Here is a 20,876-nt window from a genome sequence, read left to right on the forward strand (position 1 = left end):
AAGTGGATGCCCCTGCGTAGCGCACCCAGCTCACCCCAAGGTGGAACCCCGGCCCCCGAGGCTCCCCCTTCCTGGCCTTCACCAGTTACAATCTCTGACTGAGACTAACCCCCGTTCTGATTTGTAACAGCCAGTGTCAGCTTCGCCAGGTGTGGTACTTTATGTCAACTCTTGCAGGTACTCTTTTATGTCTGGATTTTCTAGTCAACATAGATGTTTAGTTATTAGGAACAAAGTTGCTAAGGGCATTTCTCCCCCCAGAACTTGTTGATGGAAAAAAGCAGGCATCTCATTTGGATCTTTACCTACACCTGGGATTGCCAGGTCCTACAATAGTCTGGGAAGAGGCTGTTTTACTACCAAATGTAGATCATGTCACATTTTTTTCAGCAGAGGTATGGGGCTGGGGACAGGGGACTGTGTTGGCCAAGGGTGCTTTCATTTGATCTCAAGCACAAAAATACAGCTTTGATCGATTAAGGCGGGTTGGGGGGATGTTTCTTGGTCATTGAGTAAAGCAGGGGTCCAGAATTGGGCCACCTGTAAGAATGAGGGCAATTTAGGTGCTCGTGGGCTGCGGCTAGCAGACGAGTGCACATAATCTTTCATTTCTAATGGTTTTATCCTCACCTATTGTAAACAGGCTTTCTCTGTGTGACAGAGAACATGGCCGCTAGCAGTCACTGGTTTCTTAGTGACAGATTAGTGACACCAGAGGAGAAGACCTCTCTCCCTCACTTCAGAATATACAAATTTCAGGGAAGGCTCTGGTCTACCCAGCCTTGCCCAGTCACTGGAGTCGCCAGAATGGAGGTGATATGGTTGGACAGACCTGAGTCCAAGAGGTCCCAAGGATTGGGTTCCAGTAAATCACATTACAGGAAATAGACGAAAAGTACCCCTTCCCCACCAGTGCACAGAAGACAAATAGGGAAAGGATGCCAAGCAGATGAAATGAAACATGTTCACTAGACCGTGGAAGGCAGTGACCATCCGGAACTCTACTGAGAGCCAGGTGCTCTGCTCCACTAGGGGTTAGACATATGTTATGAAATCTGATTGTCAAAAACAACATGTAATGTAGATGCTATTATGCCCATTTTTACTGACGAGGGAACTTAAAGTTTACTTCTGGAGTGAGAAGCCCCGTTATTGGCTCATGCCCTTCAGTGCTCAAACTGACCAGAATACCAGGAGAAGTTCTTACCCCAAATCATCTGTCAGCTCCCCCTTTCTCCCAACTGGATGAATGTGGGTAAAAAGCAGTAATTTAAAAATTTATTCCTTCTTTTATAGCTATGGGAATTGCTATAATCAGTGATTCCTTGAACTCGGATGGAAAAAGCCCATGATAGTGGTGATGACGGGAACATGATGCTCTCTGGGAGGACCACAGAGCAGGGCAGGAGACAGCAGCCTGAGGCAGTGGGAAGAGGTAGACTGGCAGACTTTTGAGCATCCCAGCCAACTTTGTCACTTTACCCATGGATCTGGTATTTATCCATTATCCATACATTCAGCAAGTCTACATTTATTGACAATCTATTGAGTCCAACACTGTCCTAAGGATACAAGATAAAAGAGTACCATTGCCCAGGAAGCTCACAGCCACCAGAGAGGAGAGGCAAGTAAGCCATGACCATACACCACTCAGTGCCATGAGAGGGACATACCAGGCTTGAGGAAGCTAATTCAGCAGGCAGGGAAAGCCTCACAGAGGAGGGAGCACTTGAGCTGAATCTGTAACAATAGGTAGCTGTATTATGATGTTGTAATTTACTTGAAAACATCCACTATAGACATTGTGATAGTATCTGCTAATTGATATTGCATTCTAAGGAGTGGTCAGTTGCTCTGATCAGAGATTTATGCTCCAGATCATTTAATCAACAAGGTCTCAATATAAGTCAGGGCCCAGAGCTCCAACTTACTTATTCCAAAGGAAACCAGAAGCTTTTATTAAGTTAGGATAGTGAATGCTAAGAACAGCTTTTCAGTGGGGGAAATTATTGCCTTCTTAATTAGCATAAGGGATGCCTTACCTGGTTTCTCATTGATGAAATTAGTGGTATTTAATATGTGTGAATTCAATATGCACTAGCTACAGTATTTTAGAGACCTTTCCTACCTCTCCACAACCAGGTATAAGAATCCATTGAAGCAGGGCGCCTGGGTGGCTCAGTCGTTAAGCGTCTGCCTTCGGCTCGGGTCATGATTCCAGGGTCCTGGGATCGAGCCCCGCATCGGGCTCCCTGCTCTGCGGGAAGCCTTCTTCTCCCTCTCCCATTCCCCCTGCTTGTGTTCCTTCTCTCGCTGTGTCTCTCTGTCAAATAAATAAATAAAATCTTAAAAAAAAAAAAAGAATCCATTGAAGCCATTAATCTATGCCCTTAGTTTGCGTGCCCAAGGCTGATGCCTAAATGATTGGATTGGAGGATTCTGATGGCATCACAAGGTTAATAGGATCCTGCTTCAGCAGACAAAAATGGTTGGTTGTCAGATCACTTAAAAAGGCACTGGAATTCACCACACAGAAGAATTCTATGCTCAGTTTTGTACTTGACTGCTAAAGTATGTTTGGTGAAAGGGGCACTTGGGTGGTGCAGTCGGTTGAGCATGTGACTCTTGATCTCAGCTCAGGTCTTGATCTCAGGGTCATGAGTTCAAGCCCCACATTGGGCTCCACACTGGTGAAAAGGTATTTCCACATGTGGCAGAATTTGGTCTTGAAAATTGTTTGCATCATAATATAGTGTGCACATGGGGTTTGGGTACTACCTTTACCTGCCAAAAGATTGTCCATGACCAAATTGGTTTAGGTCGATTTGCAACAAGTTCAACCAGATAGTAAAGGCAATGAGGTGCTCTCTGGGTGGGAGAACACTAGGGTCCAAGGCACAGGGAAGTTCCCAGGGACTTGGAAATAGGTGGATTCCCGTGAGGTACAGGGTGCCAGGGGAGGGATAATATTTCTCTCCTGAAGGACTTCTGTGCTCAGTTACTGAGTTTGGACCTCATCCCTCACATTAGCCATGTTGAAAATGTGCCTGAGGATGACCCACCTTGGAATCACCTGGTTGGGATGGGGGTCTAGGTTCCGCTCTTAAAAATGAGATCCCCAGTCAAGTTTCCCCCCACCAGAGTTTAAGAATATCGAAAGCCAGTGCAGGGTGCTCAGCAGTGGGAAGATTGGAGAGATGACTGGCTGGTGGTGAACCAGAACCTCCGGCAGCAGGGGGAAGTATGAGGGGAGGGTCTGACTGGAGACTCCAATACTGGTCAGGAGGTTTCGGTGACAGTTCAGCTGATGGTTCTAGAAGCGGGGAGTTGGTTTCAAAGAGCCGCCGGTAGCCAGCCTGACTGATGGGCCACCAGAAGGCTGGTGTGAGGGAGCCGGCTGGGCTTATGATGACTGACAGGTGTCTGGCTGGGGGACAGGGTGGAGAGTGATAGGCGCAAGCCTTTCTCGGGCTGCTGTTGGTTGTCCTTTTGGTCTGGAGTACGCAGATGGAAGCCTGCTTGCAGGTCTGTCACTCCCTGGGCCGGCCTGGCTGCCAGCCCACTGCCTGCACTGAACCAGAGCGACCGAGCCCCCTTGGCACCGCCCCCCCCTGCCCCCCCCACCCCCGGCCCTGCTGGCAGTGGTTCCTGACGGTTGCTCAGTCCCTGCTTGTGTCATGCCTGGTCCAGGACAAATTCTAGAAAGCATGGTTCCAATAAGAACAGCGTTATTTGATAATATTAATGTAATGAGCAATTGTACTCTTCACCATCACCGGCATTTAGTTCCTTTTAAATAAAATAAAAATAATCCAGAAAGTGGATTATGTGGAAGAAACCCCAGGGCCGTTTCCCTCTGGTCACTGTTGCCCCAAATCCCTGCCAGATGGTCAAGCAGAGAAGCCCGTGTTTCAGCAAATTACGGAACCTCATTAGGACTCTATTTCATGTTTTGAGATGCTGTAGGCCTTTATATGAGGTGATGTTGATTTCTTAAACTTGTATGACAGCATAATGAATGCATGTCAGTGAAGTGTCCAATGAAATGTGAAACAATCAGTGAATTCTTTGCATATTTTATTTTTCTTTTTTTGATTTCCAACTCACACACATCTGGCATATTTTACATCTTTGCAATAAAACATGGTTACAATAGCTTAAGGAATTTATATATCCAAAATATTTCACCATGATCTCAAGATGAAATGAACTTGTCTTCCAGATGTTCGGTATCCTCCCACTTCTAAGCTACAAACTCAAGATATTGCTTACAGCCTGGTGATGAATAACTTAATCATTACGCTGATCCCCCAGAATTTCAGAATATCATAAATACAAACAACAATGAAGAAGGAATTCAGTGCTAAAACTTACTAATACAAGGTGGATGACAAATAAGTAATCACATCAATAAATAATGATATGTTTCTGGTGCAAAGTGCCAATACAAAGAACCCATTATCTTGTTGTATCTTTTTAAATAAATGACTGCAAGTGAGTATAAATTCTGAGAAAATTACATTCCTGGAACATGCCTCATAGCCCTACCGACACAATATGTACATCTATGACAATACAGCCACCAAATATACAAAGAAGAAACATGAATAAAGTGTATATACCCCTGGGTGTATAACTTGATCAGTACAAGGTATGGAAAATCATTTGATACCCATCATTTTATATCATAAAAGATGAAGTGCCTTAGGCTAAGAATGTGGCTTTAGGTGAGAACTGCACAAGAACCTAAAAGAATAGCCTCAGTTATTGTTATAATAAAGTCTGACTCGTTATTAAAGAAACTAAGCTATTCGAGAACCAAAGAGGAAAAGAAAAAACCCAAGGAACAAAACCAAAAATAGTTAGCATCAGATTCTCCTCCCCTAATGTACACACACTAAACCAGCAGGATGACTCTGGAAGAGATGCCCAGGAGCTGGGAAGTCATTACCATGGAACTAACGATCGTGACTCCTATTTATACAATAAAAACCAAGACCTCATCCCTAAGCCCCCTTTCTGCTGTGTCTTCAAATTATGAAGGGTAAGGCTGAATTTTCTTTGTATCAAGTAGCAAAAATGGCAAATAATGGCTTAGTATCCAAATGCTTTATGAGCAAATTTCACTGAGAAGGGATGAATTTAGAATTAAAAAGTGCAAACCATATTTTGGTGAAAATGTCAAAAATTACTGATTGAGCCCAAATTCAACCCTTTCATACAAGCTGTGTCCTTGGACAGATCTTTCTGGTTCATAGTGTGAATGCACCTGTTCCATCAAGACATCAGGATTAAAGAACATGCAAGTTGTAACTCCACAATAAAATTAAGAAACGTTTTGTTCTTTATACAAGGTTTTACTTTTACAAAAGTATCCCTTTAAATAAGATGCATCTGATGTACAAAGTATCAAACGTGTTTTTTTTTTTTTCTCAGCTTGAAAAGAGGCTGGAAATGGGATGCAGGTTAGGTTCAAAGCTTAAACTCTGTAACAACTGGACACAAGGTTCCTCAGAATTGTCAAAAGTCTCTTGTGACGCGTCCTACTACCTTTTCTCAATAAACAACAATATATGAAATAATTACCAAAACATCTCCTAATTCATATAATTTACATGATATAAGCTTGCTTGGTAGCAGCTGGTGTTCAGTCGTGAAAAAACACACAAAGTAAAATGGCTGCTGACTACAATGTACAGCTATTGCTGGGTGTGATGGAATGTACAAACGGAGGTCGATGTAGACGAGTTTTTTCCACCAGAGATATTGCCTTTCCATGCAGCACTTGTGCTCTCAGCTCTGACTTGGCTTTTGGTTCTTCATTTGTCTTCAGTATCTGTTCTGATGCTCATAATGCCACCGATTAAAATCTATATTAAAAGCTACAATGCTACCGGAAGCCATGCCAGTGATCAGCGTCCTGGAAAAGCAGAGACGGCAGTTAAGAGTGATGCAAAATCATTGATGTGGTTGCTACTTTCTACTAGACGGTATCACGATCTCTGAGCTCCCCAGGGTCTTGGTTTTGTGGTCATCGACACAGGTTTTATTCCTGGTTCTCCTGGGAGAACTGGAATCAATCCTGCTCAGACCCGGACTGCCAGACCAAGGGTTGTTTAGCTTGGGATCAGACAGCTCATCTGATAAATACTTTTCAAGTAGGGGCATCCTCAATGTGTGCATGCCACTGCTCCAACGTACCAGGGACATTATAAGACACAAAAATAATTGAAATCAGGGCTGCGATTCAAATAGAAATAGAAACTTGATCAGCGTCTTTCTTCACTCCTCTTAGGAGACTCCTGACACGACTGTGACTGCAGACGCTCCCATCTACCGTCCCTCCTGATGCCTACTGAATAGAGCCTCTCTTGCCCTCCTCACCCCTCCAGAAAAGTCAATCACTTCCTTCTCCTGCCATGCTGTCCCTGCTTCCCTCATATACAATTATTATGATTATTTGAGCTCCTAAGGGGTCAGTAATCTTAGGACTTAGTAGTGCTTAATCTATGACGGGGGCAAAGGTTCGAAGCATGAATACATGTGTGAGTAAGAATGTCAGGGAGAACATTTAAACTACTTAAAAACACAATTTCAAATACTTTATTTCAAATACTTTAGAAACCCTCGTGTATATACACATTTACACAATAAAGCGTTCCCATTTACTCATGAATATGGACTACAGTATTTTGGAATACCGCTTCTTAAAAGTTTTCTTTAAAGACAGGCTGGGCTGCAGATCAAATATATCCCTTCCCCAAACTAAATTAAATTATGTTGCTTTTCTCGATGACTTCAGTAGCATCTTACTAGATTGTGAAGATGCTTTGTTAAGTTTGTGATATAGCCTTACTATTTATAATATTTTGAAACCCATATCTTTATAAAGAATATACATATCGTTGAAAAAAGTTGGTTAATAAGCTTTTCTTATTTCTGTTGAATATACAGCAAAAAGAAGAAATTACATACCACATTAAGATTATAGAGTTTAAAATTTTTTAAATCTAGAAATTTTAGACTTCATATTCCAAGTATCCTTTTCACTTTACAGTAAACACCAAGGTGAGTTTTAGGAAATAGTAAAATCCTCTTGCCAATCAAGGAACAATGGAAAATCATATTAATTAATTAACTGTCAATTCTTTCAAAAAATAAAAGATTGTAGTGTTTCAGGGAAATATATAAAATATAACAAAATAACATAAATGAGGAATATGTGAATAAGGAAGTGGGAGGTGGGGATTGTTTCAGTAACAGGTGAGTGTTCTGCATCTTTTCAAGCAGAGGCCAGCTCTGCTGGAAATTGCTAGCTACAGGTATGTCTCAAACTGAAACACACCTGCGCTGAGAAACATGGATCCCTTCTCAGAATGGAAGCCAGGGGGTCCGGTCTGAGACGAGGTGAGGGTCTTAGAACAGAGACGTTGGTGGGAATAATTCTGTTTTGAGCAGTGTCTGGATGTGCCTGTTCTTCCTCAGACCCATTTCTTCCTTTCTTTTTTCCGCCCCCCACCCCCTCACTACTCTCTTCCTCTGTTTTCTTCTTCCCAGACTCCTTTCTTAGTGCACTTACTCCCCTCCTCTATTTACCCTTTTCTGTGCTACTCTTTCTTCCATCTGGGCACTGGAATCTTATTCACAGCACATTTCACCCTTGGTAGAATGTAAAGAACTTTCAGTGACAGCCCTCACATGCTTACATTTCCCCCCGACGGGGCTCACCTCTGGTCATGGGACAAGTCCATTGCTCTGATGCCAGCATCACATCCGGGGTAAATGTACAGCTGCTTGAAGTCACAGGCCTGCCAGACCTCCACCACACCATTGTCCCCTCCGGTCACCAGGTTCTGGCCATCGCTACTCAGGAGAATGGCCTTCAGAAAAGGCAGAAAAACAACAATTTGTCTCAGCTTTTCCCATTTGGTCAATGCTCATTTATTGAAAAGCACTCCACACAGTTCCCTCGTAATTATTATCTACTTTTAGCCATTGGTCCAAGTTGCCTGACGTCCAGTCCCCAGCATTTCCAATGTGGAATTCATCAGAGTTCTTACATAAACAAAGGGTCTTATTAAAACCAATAAGGTTACAAAATAACAGAAGTCCCAAAGGGAATATTATCAATCTAATTCAGGAAGAACTTGAGAATTAAGGAACATGATGTTTTGTTAAGTCCTGAATATTAACAATGTCAAGACTTTCAGAATAAATGGCAGAAGCATATTTTAAAACAACTTTTAATAATGATAAACCAACAATTACAATTCATTTATGAGTGAAGGGCAATCTGGTACATGTAATTTTGGTCTGGGGCTCTAAAGGTAAGATTCTTTGACAATAAACTCACTTATAATGTCAGGGGGTACAGCACAGTTTATAAAGGAGCCAAAGAAAAATCTCCTCAGGGGTCTGACCTCTAATCAAACAAAAGCTGTCATCTCTAAAATCTAATTCACTGAGTTAACTACTTGGGATTAAATGAATTTTGGGTTTGTTCAAAGCATCCATCTACATGCATTTACATGCTTTTAAAACCAGCACACATTTGGGGTGCCTGGGTGGCTCAGTTGGTTAAGCTTCTGCCTTCGGCTCAGATAGTGATTTCAGGGCACCCCCCCTCCTCCCCCCTCCCATCAAGTCCTGCCCTATTCAGCAGGGAGTCTGCTTCTCCTTCTCCTTCTGCCCTACCACCCTGTTTATGCTCTCTCTCTCAAATAAATAAATAATCTCTTAAAAAACAAACCAGCACACATTTATTTATCCAGATACCAGAAATTCTATCATGAATTGTTTAATGTAAAATAGTCGATCAATCTCGTGGCTTCAGTCCCTGTTTAGCACTAAACATGCAGATTTACCCTGGTTGAATCGTTGATCTCCATCTGAGCCAAAAGTTTCCCGTTAATGCTGAAATTGCTGAATCGCCCTCGTTCATAGTATATGATACAGTGGCCTTCACTAGAGACGGAAATCAAGCGTGGGAACAAGCAGTTTTCTGGTCCTTCAAGGGCTCGCAGCAAATCTCCAGTGATGGTGTGGACAAGGCAAGGGCCCTCTGCAGAAGGAGGAAATCCATGGCCAGAGTCATTCGTGACAAGTCACATATGAGCTCTCACTAACCTACAAACCCTACCTGGGTATGTACACTCTGATTTGTTGCAAGAAGGCAGAAAAAAAAAGAGGTAAGCCTGGCAGGAGCCAAGCACTGATGGTATATTTAAACAGATCATATACGCAACTGATGAATCATTGAACACTACATCTGAAACTAATGATGTACTATATGTTGGCTAATTGACTTTAAATAAAAAACAAAACAAAACAAAACAAAACAAAAAAAACACCACACAGATCAAATACAGGGAGCTGTTAACACACACAGAACTTCCCAACTTTTTATCTAGGGAAATACTTGGTCTTTTCCCTCACGAGATATTATTCATAAAAAAAGATACATTTCATAGATAACGTGACAAGAGAAGATTGTATGTCCCGAAGTTTTCTTTTTTAGTTTGTGTTTTGGGAAGTTTTCTTTTTTAGTTTGTGTTTCTCAAAAGTTTAGGAGAATTATCAAAGCAACTGCTAATTTTCTTGAGTATCATCAAAACTTTAACATTATACCACATAAATACATTACTATGAAATGTAAAAGGCAAAATTAAGATACTTAATTAAGTAATTCATACTACAGAAAGATGTTTCGTCTGTAAATATGAACAATGAGGCAAGAGTATAAAAAAGTAAGCTGGGGAGTGACTTACTTTGCTCTGATTTCTGCCCCCCCCCGTAGAAATTGGGTTGATAAGATAAAAATTTTACTAGGCAAGTTGATAGAAATAACTGGTTCATACAGTTTTGTATTACCCACCCCCCAACAAAACAACCTCACAAAGACAGTTAATTAATTACATTTCTATTTTCGAATTGACTCCAGTAGATACGTAGTTTACAAAACAAGTGGCATTATAAGGCTATACCTAAATTTTTTCCTGATTACTAAAGTGATAGAAAATACAGAAAATTCGGGAGAAAAAGAAAATAGCAATCACCTCTAATATCACCCATCGCCTTTAGAAAATACCGTTTTTTTCCTATACCTACTATGTGTCTTTGTTTTCTTTTCCTTTTCACTTTACAGGACAGAATAATATTACACATATTGTTGCTCTTTTTTTTTTTTTAAGTAAAAAGACATTTATTGAAAATATCCTATGTGTCCACAGGGTCATTTTACTCTTAGATACGAAAGTGAAAAAACATAGTCCCTAACCTTCAGACATTATATCCATTCTCCATAAAGCAGCCAGGATAAGCTCCTGAAAACCAAATCTGATCATCGCATCACTTTGCTTAAAAAAACTTCAGTGGGTTCCCACTATGCTCCGAACAAAATACACAGGGCAAACCCCTATGCCCCCGGCCCTCCCGCCTGTCAGCCCTCTTGCTCCCTAAGTCTGCGCCACAGTATCTACTCAGCCCCTCTGGTATTCTTGCAGTTTCTCCTCGGCATCAGGCTCCTTCTTGCCCCAGAGCCTCACCACGGAGAATTGGGCTTCTGATCCGGAATTAGAATCCAAGTTTCCTGACTTTTTCTGAAACAACACTTCATCCACAAAAAGTCAAACCCTCAACAAGTGATCATGTTTCCTTTCCCACCAACCTCTACACAGCCCCAGGCCTTATGAAGGAAGGGGCTCTGGAGGGAGGTGGGTCCAAGGCTATGTCTGAGAAGCAACCTGACGCCCCCAAGACTCCCACTGCTTCACGGATACCTCCCCCAACTTTTATATGTTATTTTTAATGGCTGCATCCTAGGGACGTGCTGCAGTTTAATTTACCAGTGTTCTGGCTAGAATGCTGGTGACCACAAAATACTACATAACATTTTATGTATATTCCACATTAGTACTAGTAAATATCAATAATAAAACAAAACAGTTGCAAAGAACCCTGGGATTCCATTGTCTGTAGAGAGGCTCCTAAAGGAAATAAATCATAAATCATGGTTAACTTGAGAAAAAGAGTACAGGTTTTTAAGACCTAAAATGAAGGAAATGCCTTCTGACCTTTAGCACCACTGATAACAAGTCCAAGTTCTGCACAGACAGAAACACAGACAACTTCATGGTCATGGCCTGTGAGGACAGCTCTGGGTGCTGGATAGTCACCTGCAAGGAAAAAAGGAGCAGTGAGTTAGTACAGACCGATGCCAGAAATGAAGAGCTACACCATTAAATCGAACATTTAAAAGTCATTCATGTTTATTAAGGGCATTTACTAGCTATGTGACCATGAGCCAGTGGCTTAACCTCTCTCCTGTTCCCTCAACCTGTAAACTACTGCTACAGTAAACCTACAGCGTGGGTCCTTCAGGTGACTCGAATAAGTTGACAGATGAGATGTGCCTACAACATTGCCACAGTGGTGATGGCTCTCCTGCCTTTCCTATTGTTATGAAACAGACACCAAGCCTGCCAAAGCACATATATGCATTTTCTCACTTACTTACGGCAATATTCACATGAGGCAGGGACTGTGATTATCCCTATTATAGCCTAGAAACCCAAGGCTTTGCAAGGTTATTCAATTAGCAATAATCGCGCCTCGGATAAACCTCATTGGCTACAATACTGCCACTGCGCAAAGCTTTGCAAGGTTATTCAACCTGCACAAGTCCATACAGCTACCAAGTGCTGGAATTGAACCCAGAGCTATCTAATTTTGAAACCCATGCTCTTACCCATTTAAAAATGTTCCCTAAAATCTCCAACAAAACAGGCTGAGGTGCTTTGATTTTGAGGGGAGAGGAAAGTAGTGAAGGAAAGAAGAGATGATCATCTTGAGTTTCCCCTTGACTTAATATTAAATCGAATTTAGCTAAAAAGTCCAGCTGCATTATGTGACATAAGCATTTTCACTGCTAAGTGCTTTTGCAATCATTAAGGGGATGACTTTTAAGTGACAGGCATTCTTCTAAGCAGGCTAGGTAAAGAGTCTGGAGAGGTGTAAAGCATAACCTGGAACTCTTGAGAACTCATCAAACAACCGTGGCCTTCTCCAGGTTTGACACTGGAGATGCTCAACAATGCCAAGTGTGAGGAAGAACAGCTTATGTGCGCCGAGTATAGCATGGATCAAAAGCCCTCCATCTAAAGACAGCATCAGAATGTCTGCTGAGCAACCTGCACAAAGACAGCGTGAGAAGGGTCAGCAAAGTTGAGAGGGCATCATGCCTAACATTGTCTTACGGGGCAAACTGTTGGGAGAAGCCCGTCTGGGACAGAAATGAGGGGTCTCTACAGTCTTGGGTGCAGACTTGTGAAGGAAAAGGAAACAATAGCAAGTCACAGAGGCACTGTGGAAAGTGCATGGGCTATGGTGCCAACCTGGGTAGGGTTCTCAGTGGTTACATTGGTGGGTGGGAAAAGAGAGCCAGTGTTGGCCATCCTGGGCCTATGTGAGGATCTTTAAAAGACTCACTGAAGTGAAATTCTACTGAAAGTGGGGTGATCAGAAAGGAGGATGTGAAACACTTAGTAACCGTACAGTTTGGACCTGAACCACCCAATCAGATTCAACAAATATTTATCGATGCCTTGTAATACCCCACTATTTCCATTTTTCATTAACATCACACTTATTAATGTCTTATGCCTATTACTTTGTTTTTATTTATTTTTTAAAAGATTTTATTTATTTATTTGACAGAGAGAGAGAGAGCAGGAGAGCACAAGCAGGGGGGAGGCCCAAAGGGAGAGGGAGAAGCAGGCCTCCCGCTGAGCAGGGAGCCCGACGCAGGGCTGGATCCCAGGACCCTGGGATCATGACCTGAGCCGAAGGCAACCGTTTAACCGACTGAGCCACCCAGGCGCCCCCGTTTTTATTTTTAAACAGTTCTAGCTGACTCCTATTGTATGACTTTGGTTTATCTGGATGTGTGGTTTAGTTGACTCTACAGTATCACCTTAGCAAACAGTAAGTGGTGTACATAAATACGCCTCTGTGCATACATACAAATATATTATTTCATCTTAAGTTATCAGGTTTATTGACCATTACTTTTTCTCCTTGAAAAGGCATGTTGGAACTTGGTCTTGTAACTGCAACTCTTCCAGAATTCTTGGTATTTCTCAAACTAGGGTCTGTGTACCCTGGGCTCTGTGGATGTTTTCTTGGGAGTGAAAAGTTCCATGAAAAATTTTAAATTTCAGATTTATACTTTGATGATACTCTCAACATATTTGTTAACCAGTTATAAAGATGAGATCTCTCTTTGCTGTCAAAAATTTATGTCGTGGCAATTTAAAATTGACATATGCTTTAAAAATTAAGATGAACTAATTCAGTGTTTCTCAAACTTGTTCATGGGGTCCAAGAACACAGTCCTCAGAGTCAGAGGGTTTTTTGTGGGGGTGGAGGGGTTAAGGATTAATGACAATTTTGTTCTCTTTAAAAGGGATCAGTGTAACAGTGAAGTTTGAGGAACATTTTTGTAGATTAATTTTTTTCTCCAAGGTCACAAATTCTTTTCATGTTGGTAGCTTCCATAAAGCTACCTGATTTTCCTTTGTTTTTAGAAATAAATAATTAAAAATTAGCTACATATTAAATATTTATAACACATGTATAAAATTAAGAGAAAAAAATAAATTCACTTGTGCTTACCTCCTAGGTTAAGAAATATAGAACATTACCAATAACTTTGGTGCTTTCTTATATCTTATACTTACGCCTTTTTATTTATTTATATTTTTTTGAGAGAGAGAGAGAGAGCATGCATGTGTGAGCCAGGGCTGGGAGCGGCAGAGGGAGAGCAGAGTGTGAATCTCAAGCAGGCTCCATACCCCTCGCGGAGCGGACTGGGGCTCCATCTCATGACCATGAGATCATGACCTGAGCCGAAACCAAGATTAAGACGCGTAACCGACTGAGCCATCCAAGGGCCCCAGACATGCCTTTTTAAAAAAAGTTCTGTATTTTTCTCTTTTGTTCATTCTGCTTCACCTGGTTGTTGAGTTTGTGATCTTTTTTAATAGTGCTTGAGTTCCTTCCGTGCTGGCGTGTTCTTCCCTGTCAATCCTGTTCTGGATGGGGTACCCCCCACTCCCAATTCTTGTCTCTCAGAGAACCGCCCTGTGCTTCGGGCTTGACACGGCTCTGAGCGTTGCCTCCCGGGCTGCGATGCCTGGGCCTCACTGTGGAGGGGGTTGGGGGGGGGGTTTGCGAAGTGAATGTTCAAGGGCTGGCAATCGTGCCTGCCTCCTGGATAGCCCCTCCCTTGGCACCGATGTGACCTGCAGCACTGAACAGCTGCGCGGGCGCTCCAATCCTATGCCCCACAGTGGCCGGACGGAAGGCAACAATAGGTTTGGGAAAATTCTGGGGGAGAAGAGCATAACTAAGATGCCTCATCCTGCACGGCACACAATGCGCTTCCCTCTGGTTTGCCAATACTTCCTCCTTTACACCCACCCATCTTCTGTCTCCAGGAATTGCTCAGTTTTATGTGAGCTTTCCCAGATCCATCAATTTCCATTTTGCTTTTGAGGCATCTCTCTGATGGAGTATGGAAGAAGGGGGATGGCGGCCCAAGTGAGTGTGTCATCTTCTTCTAAGTTTATGTATACTGCTATAATGTGTTTGAATATTGGCAAAGTATCCATTTATATTTGTCAGCAGTCCCGGATTTGTCTGAGACATATTTATAAAATGATGCTTCCAAGATGCCTTGCGTTCCCTGGTAAAATGAGAATTAAGATTTTCTGCGTAAATATTATCCCTAATTTTTCTAAGATTATTTTATGTCAGAGAGGCTGGTGAATTGAAAAATCCTGAAATTATATGCTTAATAAAATTTACATAAAGAGTTTTCTAAACTTTTCCCTTATAGGCTACAGAAAAAAGTAGAAAGCAATCTAGTTCTCTTGCAGGGAACTGAAAAACATGTATAAAACTATTCCTCATGTATGTAATCTATTTTCTATTAAGAAGTAAGGTTTTCAAAGGCTTGCCTCTGATTTAGAAAGCTAAAAAATTTTTTTCATTACAATCTCCCCAGATCATTTGAACATATTGTGGAACTTAACTATTAGGGGATATTGTTTAGGGCCCCTAACAGCATTGTTTTCCCTCTTTAAACTAGAGAAAAGTCAATAAAATGTTATCCGGGGGTTTCTGAGTTGGGAAACCTGCAGCAGGGGGAAAGCATATTTCCCTGCCAGGGACATTTCATTGCCAGGGACAGATGTCACATACCCCAACAATCATTCAAAATCTTGGGAATATTCTGTCGCTGTCACATCACAATTGATGGATGTAGCTGGGGGTTAAAGGGCCCGTGCACAGGGAGGTGCAGGTGAGGACCGCCCCCCCACCAGGACCACAGCGTCATTGCCCTCAACCCCCCTCATCTCCTCAACAGAAGAGCTCTCCGTGTGATGGAATCCCCATGGATGATAAAGAACAAACATGCCCGATTTTGAGATTGCTTATAGGCAAGCATTTGGAAACTCCAAATATAAAAGGCTTATTATAAACAGATTCCATCTCATTTTTAAGCAAAAGCCATTTCAATATTTTCAGAATGGGTGATGAAAACAGTACAAAGCTATTAGATGCTGTTATTCACATGGCACTGATGAGGAACTTTTTCAGTGAGATGGGTCTCTGCTTTTAGAGAAATGATCAAAGTAAAGATACTCATGGTTCTTATTATTTTAAACCTTATTTGTGGGACGACTACGCAGGGAGAAGCTTTGGTCCTTCTGAATTAAGAGCTAAACAAAAACAGCAGAGTTTCTACAATCTATGGCCCTCGGCGCAGTTCTGCTGGAGTCAGAGGATGAACGTCTCGATGATATATGACGTTCAGATTTTATCTACAACCTTTGTTAGCTCACTGCAGAATCCCTGTGGAAGGTATTTTCATTCATGTTTATACCTACATAAAACCCGGATGGCTTGAAATCCCAGAATAAGTATTTTATTCACTACTCTGATTTTCAAGATTTATTTAAAAAAAAAATGCTAGATAATTGTTAGGGCAGCTCAGAAGAACTGTGTCCGTGAAGAGCCCCTCATGGAGACTCTGTGTCCTCAGCCACCTGCAGAGGTCTGGCCCAAGCACCCACAGTGCCTGGGCCCACATTTTCCACAGGTCACAGGTGACCCACATAAAAACATCCCCGGGCTTGGAAAATGTCCTCTGATGTGGTTTCCTTTTTATTACATACTCACAGAGTACTCACTGGAAAACAGAAGATAGCTATTCATTAACTCTACACTTTTTTCTCTTGCAGAGATGACACTGACCACCTCTGACCGCTGAAATGGCAGGACAAATCTCCTCCCTTGAAGTCCTGAACCTGGATCTAGGTCAAGGACATTACTGTCCTGCCACTACCTTCCCCAAACAGTCAACAGTATAATCCAAGGAAGTAGAGCTTTGTATAACGCCCAGAGACACCCCCAACCCTCCCGGTGCGGATCTGAAGTTCTCTGATCACGGAAATGTATTAGTCAACTCCTAAATTTTTTTTTAAAAAGATTTTATTTATTTATTTGACAGAGAGAGACACAGCGAGAGAGGAACACAAGCAGGGGGAGTGAAAGAGGGAGAAGCAGGCTTCCCGCCGAGCAGGGAGCCCGATGCAGGGCTCGATCCCAGGATGCTGGGATCATGACCTGAGCCGAAGGCAGGCGCTTAACGACTGAGCCACCCAGGCACCCCACTCCTACGTTTTTTTTATATTGCTTTTGACCCCAGCCAAAGAGCCTTGCAGCCTCAGTTCCATAAAGGGACAGGAAAGGCACTGACCAAGTGGTATTCAGCCCCCTTCTTAGTCAGGAACCTTATAAAGTCTCCCCATGTTAGGCTGAGGGGATTCAAGCTGAGAAAAGGATGTTACATTTCAGACGTCATTTTTGAAAGTCTGAGGAGTTAGGAATTGTTCACAGATAACTATGCTTCCTCTGATACATTTCATACATTCATAAGCCCTAGATAAGATCCCTTGGTCTGAGAAGTGAGGCAAACATACATATATGTTAAAAATATCTCTGGACTGTCCTCTGTCCAGGCTTTCATCTGGTACGATACCGCTGGCTAGTGGTGGTCACGGAGCTGGGCACCAGGATAGCCATAGTAAGAGAAGGCTGGATGCAAACAAAGAGAGGCCTAGGATTTGGCAGATGTTTAGTGACAGGCTGTGGCTGGCAGGAGGCTCGGTGTCCAGAGCTGAAGCTCACACAATGGGAGCCCAGGGAAGGGATGTGCGCACAGGGGAAGTCTCCTTTTCAATGGGCTTCTTGTTTCATACTTTGCATAATGCTCATACATGAGCTATAAGACTTATTTTTAAAAAGTGAGATTGAAAAGGCATAATCATGTCTTATGCATGTCACTCGATGAATATCTGTAGATGGGATCTGAAAAGATGAACAGTAAATTCTCTTCCAAAATTTCCTACTGCTATGATTTAAAAAATGTCCTATGTATGTATCAACAGACTCTCTACCAAGCACCTTATATCTGGTATAAACATTACAACCATACACTCTAAAAGCAAATTGGATTTTGAGCTGAGGTCCCAGTGTATTTTAAGTGTCTGCTGAAGAGACAACAATGTTGATTTGCCCCTCTTGTGACTATCTTGTTGGAAGCTACAGCACGTAATGAGAAATGTCAAGTCCCAAGATCAATGAAATTTTGGGCTCCAGGGATTCAACAGGAATAGCATTGATCCTTTTAAAGAACACCAGTCAGAGATGGGTTGTGATATATTGCGAAGAGGGGCTCAGGAGGATAAACGGCCAAGTCCAAGATACCTACCTGACAAAAAAATTCAATCAGCTTTTAGCACAAATTGCCTGCTCTGCTCTCCTTTCTTTCATGCAGTAGGCTGATTCCAATTAGAGTGCGCAAATTAATTTTTATCACTTCCAAATTAGTTTCAGAATTTGTGCAAAAGAGTGTTTCAGATGAAAGCATCTGTCCCTCACATCTCTGCGATTCTGTTATCTAGTCAGGGGCCTATTTAAATCTCCAAGAAAATTTTCTATGTTCAAAGTCCCAAGTTTGAAAGAGTAACACTGGATATTAGTATTAGAAAATATATTCATAAAACAGCTGTAATTCAACTGCAACCTGTGCTTGGTAGCACCTGCTTATTTCTTTTATGGTCTGAAACTCTTGATCATAATCTGCTTATAGATGTTCATCGTCTTTGTGGCGAATCCAGTAGAAGTATAAAAATAACTAGGAAAAGACTATTTCTGAGATGTCTGAATTATTCACAATAATATATTTGACTCAATGAAACCATAAACTCTTTCTGCACCTACCTAAAAAAACTACAAGTATTAGTTGTATTTTCTCTGCGGTACTAATAGAGCTCTCCATTAAAAAAGAATAATGACAATGCAGAAGGGACATAAATATATTAGCCACTTGAATTAATCTTGATAAAGTGATCAAGTGAATCCTATCATTTTATGTTGCACTGAATGAATAAGATTCAGCCTCTGACATACAAAGCAATTCAATGTCCACACCAAGACCAAACCCCTGAATTCTAACGGCTACTGGCATATTATGTTCCACACTAGGACTTCCCCCTTCAAGTCTAGGTTAATATATACAACCCTCAAAACCTAAGGGCATTGTGTCGCACACTTTAATATGAATTTAGACATAACCAGCTTTTTGGTCTTGAGTAGCAACGCATTATAAGATAGAAAACACACAGCCTGATTCTCTGACCTGTGAATTGGTAGCTAGAATAAACTGGGACAGAAAAAAAAATCTTTTTCTTTCATGTTGTGAGTTTTCTGATGGCAAGGACTATGTCTGTGTCAACACCCATGGCTGATCCCTGATGTGACAGGCAATTCAGTGTGGGCTGTGACTGCCTTTACAAAAAAAAAAAGCGCATTTACCAGTATATGTGGTCTCTCTAGTCATGCATACCTGTGCTACCAGGTTGGCTATTTTAACAGACTCTGAGCCATAAATCACTCTATCAAGTACTAGAGATGACTAATTATTAATTTTTTACTATTATAATTATCCATATGGTAAAAAGCTGACACCAATTTTTAATGTAATTATTATTTTGTACCCAAGATGTAAGACTAAACATTTTGTAGTATGATACCAAATATTATCTGATGGCAATTTATGATTCCTGTAATAAATACTCAATGTGTTCAGTACATTCAAGCAGAAAAAGCAGTTTGGTGATTAGTATAATATGGGTTTTTGGAAACTCCAGAAGGCCAGAGACTTTGACTATCCAGCTTTCCCAGAGGCTAAGATAGGACCAGCACCCAGTAGGCCTTCAATACATGCTTGTTGCTTGCCTAACACTTTAGGTGATCATCCTGTTTATTCTAGAAGAGCATTTTTCCCCCCTTATATTAAGGATGATGGATGAAATAAAGCCATATGACATACGTCCATATTAAATGTTCAAGAAGTCTTGGCAGGGTGGGTTTTATAAAGTCATTTAGGGTCATAATGATGACAATAGTTTTGACCAAAAATAAATTCTTATTAATGGAGGCAACAGTAAAAGATATGTATCAATAACATTCTTAATTTCTTAAGGATAATCTTGTCTTTGTTGAAAGCCTAAATAAAATGCTGCAATTAACAAATACAATATTCACAATTTTGTTCTTAAGGGTCAATATAAACATTTTTATATATATAGCTCCTGTTGTAGGGAACTTTAACCAGTCTAAGTATTACTACATTTAATTTTTCTTGATAACTGATGGACTAAAGCAACTTTCGTTAACCATCTTTTCATTTAAAAGATCATCAGAAAATCACATTAAAATTAAGTAGCTAACACAGACAATTACTATAACTTAACATGTAAAAAAATTCTTTACCTCATAGCAGTATGATATGTAAAATATCTTATCTCAGCTACCAGGTGGTAGCTTTTAAGAAATGAATCCTCTTTTGGGAACTATCATTTTCATCATTTCTGAGCTCCAGTGTGAAGATGTTAGTTAATGAGATTTCAAGCACTCTTCTGTTTCTTAAAAAAAAATTTGTTATCTAAAATCTTTTAATTTTTATCAATATAGATGGAAGATACTACACAGACCTGCTGCTTAATTTGACTTTTCTAATGAATACTACACTACTATGAAAATGAAGATGTGTAAATACGCAAAAATAAATTTAGATAAAATATATGTGATAATGTGCCATGCTTGAGAATGAGAAAGCCATCCATGGTAGATCAAGTGTCTTATACACATGTACACACACACACACGAATTCTGCTAAAAATGAAGTTTCTGGGTTTTTTAATGGTATGGTTTTAGAAAAGAATAAATAAGGAGATTAACTTTTTAGTAGTTAGAGTATGATATCTGTTATAATGTAGAATTGGTAGCTAATTGTTTGAGCTGGCTGGAAATCAAGCAACACCGAATATTTTTTTCCTCAAACCAGTTTGTTTGTTCACAACTTGGTTCACAACTTAGAGCAGAGGCTGATATGCATAATGCACTACTTTCTCTCACTCAGTGTCTATGCTAAGAGACGTTACTCCATGATATACTTCTAGTTTCTTTATCTGTTGGTCTTCAGCTCCAGCAGCAAGAATGAAACCTCACATAATATTTGGTTGCATCTGGTTCATCCCCCACTACCTTCATTCATATATTTCATTTTATATATATTTCATTTTCTTCTCTACTATGATAGGGCCTTCGCTCCTATCAATCAAAAGCCATTTCCTCTTTTTGCAATATTCTTGTCAAAATGCTTAAGAGCGGGGGTGGGTGGGACTTGAAGGGTGGACAGACGTACAACTGGGCTTCGATCCTCAGCTTTCTCATAGGCTGGAATG

The 20,876-nt window shown here is 41.0% G+C and overlaps 1 protein-coding gene and 1 pseudogene across 8 annotated transcripts in view; both read right to left on the reverse strand.

Annotated features, from left to right (window-relative positions):
• Positions 1-4,060: 4,060 nt before the first annotated feature.
• Positions 4,061-20,876, reverse strand: part of NBEA (neurobeachin) — a 680,995-nt gene continuing 664,179 nt past the window's right edge. For all 8 annotated transcript variants that reach the window (XM_064586204.1, XM_054506303.2, XM_064586203.1 and 5 more), the window contains 4 exons: positions 11,073-11,174; positions 8,865-9,061; positions 7,729-7,880; positions 4,061-5,920 (listed from right to left, as the gene is read on the reverse strand). In XM_064586204.1, coding sequence (XP_064442274.1) covers positions 5,830-5,920; positions 7,729-7,880; positions 8,865-9,061; positions 11,073-11,174 — 542 coding nt within the window. In that variant the 3' untranslated portion in view covers positions 4,061-5,829. The remainder of the gene's footprint in view (positions 5,921-7,728; positions 7,881-8,864; positions 9,062-11,072; positions 11,175-20,876) is intronic.
• On the reverse strand, positions 11,585-11,654 carry LOC123839959 (U4 spliceosomal RNA; annotated as a pseudogene).

Source organism: Mirounga angustirostris, unplaced genomic scaffold, assembly GCF_029215605.1.
Source record: "Mirounga angustirostris isolate CCGP_5_RB_7025 unplaced genomic scaffold, mMirAng1.0.hap1 SCAF_3, whole genome shotgun sequence".
In the NCBI taxonomy this organism is placed as follows: domain Eukaryota; kingdom Metazoa; phylum Chordata; class Mammalia; order Carnivora; family Phocidae; genus Mirounga; species Mirounga angustirostris.